Below are 10,684 nucleotides of genomic sequence, written 5' to 3'. Positions count from 1 at the left end.
GGCTGTGCTGGCTGGGAACTCTGGGAGCCGAGATCCAACACATCTGAAGGACCCCGGTTGAAGAAGACTGAACTATATTCTTTTAAATATAGCTTTGGATGTTATGAATAACTATTAGTTCATATGTGGACCCAGCCCCAATTAACTCTTGATACAATAAAGCAGAAATCAGACCTGATATATTTAATTAAAGGTTGCAGAGTGGATTGCATTATACAGCAAATTTCATGAAAAGAAAATGAAAGATGCAAAGTCTATTAGAAAAGGACTCAACAATAACAATAATGTTTAGTGGAATAAAGGGCAGTTTTCCTCATCTCTTCTCTGCTAATAAATTAGAAATTCTCCTGGGGAGTCAAACCAAATTGTTGTGCAAAAGTGAAAAGATTCCTTTCATATTTCTTGCTGTGCTCCACATAAAGCATTGTTCATGACAAGCAGCAGATTCATGAGAACAGTAACTTAAAAAAAAAAATACAATTAACGTTGAAAGCTTCAACTTAGCAGAAAATCTGGTCATTGTTCAACTTTGGGGAGGGGGAAATCCACAGAAGACCTCCCCAGATGGCTGGGCAAACTTTCATGCATTATAATTAGATGTTACCTACCACAATGGCTGGTACATCTATTAAACCACTGGCTAATTCCAGGCTCAAGAGGAATATATATCCCCAGGTTGCAGCTCCAACTTTGAATCAAAATATGGTAAAACTTTTGAAGAATGTGTTGAAAGGATAGGGGTCAGAAATATAAACATTCCACATGTAAACCACACATAATGTGAAAACATTTTTTTAATGTAGGTATATTTGCATACTTGCATTAATGCTGTTTTATTTGATGGACAAATATCCTATCCTAGTATAATGTATCTCCTGTTCTATGAATCCTATCTACACACTAATGAATTAATTTGCATGGCAAAATAAAATATCAACTTTCAAATAATTTCTTGGGATATCATTCTAGCCAAGGCCACCTACCCTTCCAAATAATTAAAATATACATGTAGCTATAATAAAATAGTCCCTGATTCTTTGGTAGCTATGCTGTGGAGGCTATGGTGGAATAAGAATTTAGAGTAGAGGTGGGGATCCTGTGGCCCTTCAGATGTTGCAATTCTAAATCCCCCAAAGCCCTAGCCAGCATAGCTGATGGTGAGGGATGCTGAGATGTGCTGCTCAACAGTACCTAGAGAGTCACAGTTTACCCATTCCTGATCTGCAGGATCTTTCCATATCCTGAGTATTGCCTGAGAAAAAAATTGGATATACTTGCAACTTGTCTGGCACCTCCCAATTTCAGGCCCTGTTTCCAGTTGGATGACATGATGATGCCCAGAGAACACCAATCTTCCCCCTTGTAGCTGCCCTCAACTCTGTCCTATGAATGAAATGCCTTTATCTGTCAGCATACAGGTTTCAAAATGGCATTTTCCTCCTTAAGCCAATGCTAACTAGGTCCCAGCCATAAAGCACTTTCTTCTTGTGGGACATAAGAGACACACTTTCTCAGTAGCATGCCCCCTGAGATCTGTATGCTCCAACCCTTCTCTTCAAATCCTGCTCCCACAACCCTGCTCTGCACCTGTGACCTATCAGCAGAGCTACTTCTGAACATAGATTTAGTATTTTTCTGAAGGAAGGGTGCATGGTGAACCAGAATTTCATTTTAATAAAAGCTTCAGATTCTGTAGATGGTTCTAGGAAAACCTGTGATGTTTGAAAGTGGTGACAGAACTAGCAACACACAGCTGGCAGAACCACGCTCTCTTTTCTGATTTAAATCCACCTTCTGTACAGCACAAGAGTTGTACTCTTTGAAGAGAGTCCAAATCCCTACTTTTAAACAGATGTCTAGCTCCTAGTGCTAAATCTGTGTGTAAAAATCAAAAGTAGCATTCTTTCAAAAGAGCATTACATTTGTGTTTATAAGGAACCCATGTAAAACAACCTGACAGATGCTTTGTAAAATGCTGGTCAGACACTGCAAGGGGAGACTCCTTTGTGGAAAGCCAGATGTTCTGTCTTTAGTGCAAAGTGGCCATGGAGGGAGGAGAGAGAGGAAGCATGCTCAGAACAGCTTAAAGTGACAAATAGGAACTGGGGCAAATCCCAATCTCTGACCATGTCAGCAACCACATGGTTGGTGAAGCATGTCAGATGCATCCAAGGCAAAAATTGTGTCAGGAAAAGAAAGAAAACAACTAAGGAGGACTTTAAAGCTGTCTCAGATACTGGCTGGGGATTAGTCAAAGGCAATGTCATGAGGCCAGGGAAGAAAAAATGTTACTGAGGCACGCTTGTTCTCCAATTAGGGGAGATGAGGAAGAACGGGTGGAGCTTGAATGCCTTATTAATTCAAAATTTGTTATCTGCCATAAAGAGACCAGCTATGCACTAAAACGCAGGATTACAGTTCTAGAGAAATTGTCGGGCTCTTCTGCATAGTTGACCAGCGTATTTCTGGATTTTCTGAGCCGTGGGGAGGTTGAACGATCTCTTCTTGGTCTGTAAGGCTCCTTGAAATTGTGTTCGACATTCTCCAAATGCTAAATAAATGACTCCACCACGAGATTTTAATCTCCAAACGTGAGGGAGGGAGTTGAACTCTGAAGACTACGAGCAATAGTTAACATTAACTTATTAAAAAAAAAAGTTCATGTACCACAAAATAGCAGTCAATCAGGGTGGGCTTGAATCAGCTGCAAGCACCGGAACTTGCGCTCTCGCCCGCCCAGGAGTTTGCATTCCGACGAGGAATGAACAAACCCCGACCACCTGCATTTTCATCCTGACGTTTCCTTACGTGGCAGCCTCTTTTTCCGCTAACATACTGACGGGGTTCAAGAGAACTGTAGGAACCAAGGTAGGGAAAGGCTGTTCCGCACACGCTCCGCGATCCGACAGGCACTCTTATTTTTCTTTCCTTACCGAAAGCCAAGACATCTGACGTCCCCGCCCGTACCTGCTGCCTCTTTCGCAAAAGTCACGCCCTGGGGGCGGAAAGCGCCCAATGGGAGACGGCGTTTTGAGAGGAGCGGGGAGGGCGCTGCGCGCAGGCGGGACTGCAGAGCGATTGGGGAGGGCGGGTAACGGCGGCGTTAGCCAGTCCGGCAGGGCGTCGTGTGAAGGGAGAGAGGAGAGGGTGACTTCAATGGACGGAGGGGATGTGGCGGCTCCTGACGCTGCTCCCCTTGCCCGCAGTTCCGGAGGCATCGACCCTGTCCTCGCGCCGGCTATAGCGTCGTCTCCCTGCCACGCCACGCCTCGCCTCGCCTCGCCTCAGCCGGTCTGTCGGGTAAGGAGAGCCGAGTGGGCGCGTGGCGGGGGTTGGGTCGGGCGAGTCCGCGAGCGACGCCTGTCAACGCGCCCCCGTCCCTTCAGCGGCGCGAGGTAAACGGCGGGGCGGCGGGCGGAGGGAGGGTCTTGCGGGGAGCAGCCGCTCCTTGGCTCCGAGTCGTCCCTCTGCTGTTTCTCGGGTCGGGGGTAGCTCTGGAGAATCTTCTGCCGCTGGTTTCGGGGATGTTTTTAACATCAGCCTACCCCCTCGCCCCCCGTCTAGAGGAAGGGGGCGTATTCCCAGCTCCCCCGGGTTAGAAATTTCCGCTCCCCTCCTCTCTTCCCGCAGCCTGTTTAGTTACTACTTGATAGCTTTATCGCTCTTCCCCTCCCCTCCCGTCTTATTTGTAGCCCGAGCGTCTCCTTTCGATTGTATTTAAATCCTGGGCATGAACCGCAGTGGGAGGAGAGGTACGTGCGACTTGGCAGCTGGCTGCACATGCACGGGCCGGGGAAGGGGCCTTTGACGGCCTGCGGCGGCTAGCAAAAATGGGAATTGCAGAGGGCGAGCGCGCTCCCGCGCGCGCTCGCGCCTGCCCGCCCGCCCCGCGAGGAATGCCAGCTATTTCTTTGAAGGGGCGGGTGTACTCAGGCGCCTCCTCCCTCGCTCAAACCGGGAGGTTTACCCCTCGTTCATGCATGTATTTGTCAACAACCTTTTTGCCAGGTTTAATAAAAGTCCTGATGCCAGATTCCCCCCTCGTTGTACAGTATCGGGCAAGCACGTTTAAGACCTCGTGTTAGAAGCCTTGTTCTTTCAGAAATCTGTCTCAACTTCTGCTTTTATCAAAGTCACTTACTGTGATTACGGGAACTGGGAAGTAAGCCTGTGGATATAAAGAGTCTCCTTGGGAGGACACAACTTCTAAGTGAATATGCAGTTAATCGGTCCGATACTGATTAGAGCTTATTACTTTGGAAGGAATGAAGGCTTTTTCAGTGATGGGCAGTAGTTGTGTTCCTGTATGATAAAATATAAGGGGAATTTCTTCCCCTAAATAAATATACAGATCAATGTCTAGGACAGTGCTTCCCAAACCTGGGTAAATTACCCAAAAATGGATAAAAGTGTTTTTATTTTGGGTAAGGACACGAACCCAATCACAACAGGGACATTTAAATTGACTTAAAGATTGCCAGGTATACTGAAGTATATTTGAACATCGTCCAAAATGTTCCCATTAAGATGAAAATCAATGAAATTACCAATGGTAACTTGTTGAAATGACATAAAGATCATTCAGTGATATTGTTTTTATAATACAGGTAGTCCTTGAGTTATGACCATTCGTTCAGTGGCTGTGCAAAGTTAGGGTTTTGGGTAATGAAGGAAAAAGTTTGGGAAGCACTGGTCTGGGCCTTAAAAAGCTAAGAGAAGGGTTTATATTGTAAAAACAAAATTGTATTTTATTATAGTTACTGTTCTTGCTTGGATAATTATAGAAAAGATATTTAATATTAATGTATAATGTAGATATAACATGGCAAGGAGATTCTAAAGCACGTTTGTGTATCTTAAAATTATTTGTCTTTTATAATGTGGGTGAGAGCAGGTTCTAAATATGACCTTCTTCAGAATACAAACCCACAAGAGTTCTCTGTGTTTAGCAAGTTTTGCTTGTCTCACTAGTAGTCATTATGTTTTAAAAGAGGGAAATAGTTAAGTGGAAGGATGAGATTGCAGAATATTATTCTGGCTATGAAAACACATATAGGAAGTTAAGAAATTTGCAGTTTTTGCACAGTATAATTTAAAGAGAGCTCCTATCTACCATGATCTTCCCATATAGTTCAGTGCGTCATGGTATGATGTTGACATGGCATGTTTTCATGTATTAGGGTATGGTATTATGCATGTACCTAAGAAACAAAAAAACAAATAAATGCAAAGGACTTGACATTAAGATGGTCAGTGGAAATTTTAATTGTCTAGAACAATTAATTTTTTTTTCCTCAGAGAATGCAAATGCACATGTTCTAACATTAACTGGAAAGAACTTGAAATTTCTATTTAAGCCTCTTTCTCTATAATATTAATTATACATTTGTAACCCCTAAACATTTTAATTGAATTGTAATTTAAAATACTGCCTTCTTGGTAAAACTGGGAGAACAGCATTTTGAAGCACTATAATTTTTTACTTCTGTTAACTCAAATTGAATGCCTTGAAATAGAAATAAGTTTTGTAAATTACTATATATTAAAAAATAAGAATATGCTTTATAATAATATATAATACTTATTTGTATGCTTGAAGATTTCCTAGGAATAAATTGAACTGAATCACACTGGAAATGGGAGAAATCATGGTTTAAAGATTTATAATTTTCTCTTTCATGAAATCTATAATTTTAGGTTTTTGCAGGTACTACAAGTACCACTTGAATGAGTATTTTTTAAATCTTGAGATATGCCTTCTAAAATTGTAATTTTAGGGATATTTATGCTTAGATTTAGAAGCAAGATTAAAATGGCTTAATAAGGATGTAATTTGGGTACCAGGTATTTTGTCAAAATTTTAAATGAGAATGCTCATTGTTTTAAACTGAAAAAATAATTTTAATATTAAAGGCTTACTAATAATATGCAATAGCATTTGAAAAATGTTCAAAATTTTTTATTTGTATTCTAATTTTTATAGCTGACTCAAGTTTGTTTTTGTTTTTCTTTTCTCAGGGCTGTTTTGCTTGGCAGATGGACCCTAAGTAACACTGAATGTTAGCTCTGGAAATTTCATAAGCTCTGCAGTGGCTGGGATGTTGCGACAGAACGGTGGCAGCAACAAGCGTGGTTTAGGATTAACTAAACTGTCTACCTCCAATTTCTTCACCATCTCTAATACAGGAAACTGGGGGATGGGGCGCAGCACCAAAAGTAGTTCTCTGAGCAGCATTAGCTCAAACTCTGATGGCTATGACAGCACTATTGTGGACCCAGAATATATCATGCAGCTGGTGAACGATGTCAGAAAATTTGCAGATGTTCTACTTTATTTGAAAGAAGCCATTCTTTCAGAAGGTTTGTCAGCTGTTTCTTGGTAACTTCTCATTTGATATGTACACTTGTAGCAGATTATTTAGTAAAATATGACTCTAGGAATGTTAAGTTGGAACAGTGGTAAAGTTATCTTGGGTATGTTTGCCATTTACAGGAAATTGTGGCTTTTACTTTGCTAACTTCCTGTGTGAAACATTGCATAGGAACTGAAAGTGAGCATTGAAGGTTTTGATTTAAATGGATTGCACATTGCTTCTTTACCTTAATAGTATTTTCATATATGAATGGCTTTCCCTTGTTATCACAGTTTTGACAGTTTATTTGGGCTGACCTTTCTTAAAAAGAACTACTATTTCAAAACAAAACTGGATGAGACATTTTTGCCACTTACTGCCAGCATATGGAAACAGCAAATTGGTTTGCACAGACTCTCTTAATTCTGTTTTCTTCTTAGGGGGAAGTAGCATATTATTTTGCTAAGCAGAAAGGAAGGATTTCACACAGTTTGGGCATAATGCTAAGCTGTACTTTAGTAGCACATACAAACTGGGCTATTGGCAAGATTTTTCTTTATTTTGAAGAATATAAAACATTTATCACCAGTTATTTTCATTCTTCTTAGTATTCTAAGTAATAACTTAAGTGATAATGTTTCTCTGGGCTTTTGCATCTGTTATAGAACAGTAAGTAGTTTTCCTGTCAAATGAGTGAAAGAGAGATGGCCAGTTAAATGCAGTCTTTATATGAAAAGATAAAAGCAACTTACAGTAGGAACTGGCTTCCAGATTGAAATACCTTATTATATTCTTTGCAAAGTAATTAATGAATCCTTTAGACTGAGCAGTATAACTATGTAATGGAATAGAATTGACTAAGAATATATATCCTCTTTGTGGAGCAGGCACCTCACAGGGTGGTTGTTGTGGGGAAAATAGAGGCAGGAGAATTAAATATGTTCACTGCCTTGAGTTATATATATATATATAAAAAAGGCAGGATAAAAATATAATAATAGCCTTTTATAAACCTTCTGTAGTTTTGAAAGGGCTGTCAGTGACCAATAGATTTTTTTTGAGTGGTTATAGTTAAATTGTCTATTGATACAATTGTCATTAAAGAGAAATATAGTCTCAGAATATATTTATGCAGTGTTTTAAGTTATAACCAAAAGTTTTTAAACCTCAGTGGATGAGTTCAGATAACAAACCAAGTTAAATCTACATTATGGCTTAGAAAGATATGTGACTCCTATAACAGCATTTGATGTAAATTTTAAAATTCCATGGTATAGTATAGCTTTTGCCTATTACACTAAATTATATAAACATTGATTACTGTACTTTTAAATTAGGATCTTTGTAAGCTGTACATCTTAAGCAACTTGGTGGCAGTATTTTTAAAAAGTATTATAGAGATTGTATATTAGTAAAATAATTGCCTCACTGGATACAGAATAAGAGCTAATGAAATTTCTAATAAGTTTTAACTATGTCCTCGGAGACTGTGTTACTTCTATTTATAGGAAGTTTAGGCTTGTAACCAATAGGCACCTTGCAGTTTGGGGAGCTGTTGTATCTCAAAGAAAAAGTCTTCATGTTGAGGCGAGAATCATAATCAACTATGAATTTTCCATAGAGAAAATTAGAGCCTTTGGGCAAATCTGAATATTGCATAAATATTGCATAAATATTATACAAATTTCTGTGAAGCTTGGATTCTGAGAGGTTTGGATTCTGATTCTATATGCTCAGATCAATAAAAATTCCAAAAAAAGATGTAGTAGTATAAAAGGAATTGTCTTCTGGATCTAGTAATGGCAAAAAGTGAAGAATAGAAATTCATGATACATGAAATAATTTGAACTATATATAAGGAGTTTTTGTGCTAACCCAGGTTTAGTAAGATGAGATTGAGTTGCAGTTAGCTATTTCTCCTTCATATTATGTAGCTGCAAAGATTAGTTCAAAACTTTGCTTGAATACCATTAAATATAACAAAAATGCCTGTTGGAAATCTTAGTTTTTTGGTAGGCTTATTTCAAATAAACTATAATGAACATTAACCACAATTTGGTGAGATGGATGCTATGAGAAGCTGTGATTAAGCAAAAATAGAAGCAAACATTTCTGAGCAAATCTTTGCAGTGAACAATTTGCAGTGAACACAGGAGTACAAAGAGAAAGAAAAGTGCAATCAAATTGATCTGTAATTTAATATAGATTTCTCCAATCTGGATCCGTCTGGATGTTTTGAACTACAGCTGCCCTTCTTGTAGTCAATGTGGCAAATGATCAAAAATTACTAGAGTTTTAATAGGAGGCTATCCCTAATTTGTAAATTTTGTTTGCGGTTGGATATATTTTTTCCACCTTATTCTGCAATGTCATTTTAAAACATTTAAAATGCACAAAATTTCCCTAAAGCTATGCATTTTGAACTGAGAATTGCATGGTAAAATTTATTAGTGCATGGAATCCAAAAGATAATTATATTTGAATCCACTATTAATGGAAGTGTAGGAGAAATTGCTTTGATTTGTCTATTTTGTGATTACCATCAAATGCTATATTTGATGATCCTAATATTCTTATGCATATGATTTTGGCAACATTGTTTGGCTATGGCTGAGTATATCTTAAAAGTATGAAGAAATTTAATAAAATTCTTAGTGCTTTTCCAATAACCAGCTTGATATATATTGAAGTTAGAATGGAAATGATTGCTTTTATAAGCAAATAAAGAAAGGTCAATTTATGAAAGTGGTTTTTTTCTGGGTTCACAAATAGCAGTATTTTTTCAAGCTAGAAAAAGTACTTCGGAATTTGTTTCCAGTTTTCTGTCAGGGAGCTCAAAGCAGTTCTGCAGTTTGAAAGCTTTATAAAGTATATTTAACATAGAATATAGTGACTTCATTTACCTAAGGCCACGTAGAAAAATTTATAAGTAAATGAAGAATTCAGCATTGCTTCTTTATATCCAAGTGGATGCTTTGGTTGGTGCATATCATTGGTGCTACACATTAGGACTTTGATTAAGGTGATCAAATAATTTGATACAGGTAGAAACCATTAACCATTAATTTTCAAATTAAAAAAATAAACATTAGTTTAGTGAAACTAAATAAAATGTTAGTAAGCTTTCAACTTTAACATATGAAGTAAGTTAAAAATCTTAATCTTATACTGTATTGGTGACTTCTTTGTATAGCCTATTACTGCTGAACATACACAAATGAATCCTATGAATGTATATGATAACCAGCATATTTCTCCCAATGTTGTGTTTGTGTTTAGCTATATTAACATTCCGCGCTAAAAAAGAAAAAAAAAGGAAAATACTGATAATTGATATTTGATTTTTAATTTGGTTCATTATTACCATAAACAATTATTTTTGCTTGCATAGCACTAATGGGTTTTGTTGGAGATGAGAATAGTTTAGGGTGGTGATACCTGCAAGTAGGATTGCCTTTCTCTACGATTCACTCTCTTTCTCTCATATTCATGGGGAATGGAGGGACTTTCAGCCTACCATTCAGCTATGCCATAGACTGAAGGTTAATGTACATTAATCTGATATTATTACCATGTGCTACCTTCTCCAGGAAACTAGCAGGGTTCTCAGCCTGCTGATTGGTACACATGAAGTAAAGGCAACATTTGGTGGTAGTTGTGGAGATGGCATCTTGGGTTCTACTCTATACTCTGTGGTTTTCCCACCTGTATTCTAAGTAAATTATGAGCTTTCCAACTTTTTGGACCTACTGAGTATATTATTGTGAAATGGGTATAAGCCCTAAAAATGTTTTCCAAAGAATCTAGTGCAAGACAGCAGTATGCAAAATCACGTTTCTGCTCTACACGGCACCTAATTTTAAAAATACAAATGGGATGCTGAGAAAAATACTCATGCCAAATTAGTCCTCTATGCAGAAATACAGAAAGGTGCATTGTCCCAAAACACATTAAAATAACAAACAAGAAAAGGCACACACACATACACAGCACATGCAGAAAATCTTGGCATGTGATAATCCTTCAAATATTGCTTTACAGCATGCCACCCTCTAGTTTAAAATCAGGTGAAGCAGGGAATTTATTGGATGCCAAGAGGCTTGCCTATTAGCAATAATCTACGTGTGCATCCAACACATTTATTACAGTTTATCTTAATCAGAAAATCTAAGACTAAGGAAACCTCAGTAGTATCAATTTTTCTGGATAACAGAATGTAATTATAATCAGAAACTGTAAACAGGGAAGAAGGGTATACCTATTTCAAAATGGCATCAATCTGTATCGTGTAGTGGGATATAGCAACTCTGGTAGTTTGAAGTCTTGTTGCA

At 38.2% G+C, this 10,684-nt stretch overlaps 1 protein-coding gene across 2 annotated transcripts in view; it reads left to right on the top strand.

The window, feature by feature from the left end:
- The first annotated feature begins 261 nt into the window (after positions 1 to 261).
- Positions 262 to 10,684, top strand: part of ARHGAP29 (Rho GTPase activating protein 29) — a 63,177-nt gene continuing 52,754 nt past the window's right edge. Inside the window, exons 1-2 of one of the 2 annotated variants that reach the window (XM_088154444.1) lie at positions 262 to 3,300; positions 6,019 to 6,360. In XM_088154444.1, the coding sequence (XP_088010570.1) occupies positions 6,099 to 6,360 (262 nt within the window). In that variant the 5' untranslated portion in view covers positions 262 to 3,300; positions 6,019 to 6,098. The remainder of the gene's footprint in view (positions 3,301 to 6,018; positions 6,361 to 10,684) is intronic. The other variant, XM_088154443.1, reaches the window with a different exon arrangement.

This window comes from Python bivittatus, unplaced genomic scaffold (assembly GCF_059951505.1).
Source record: "Python bivittatus isolate LINGU-HERP-01145 unplaced genomic scaffold, Pbiv_v1 ctg000700_np1212, whole genome shotgun sequence".
In the NCBI taxonomy this organism is placed as follows: domain Eukaryota; kingdom Metazoa; phylum Chordata; class Lepidosauria; order Squamata; family Pythonidae; genus Python; species Python bivittatus.
This window is presented reverse-complemented; position numbering and strand designations above follow the sequence as displayed.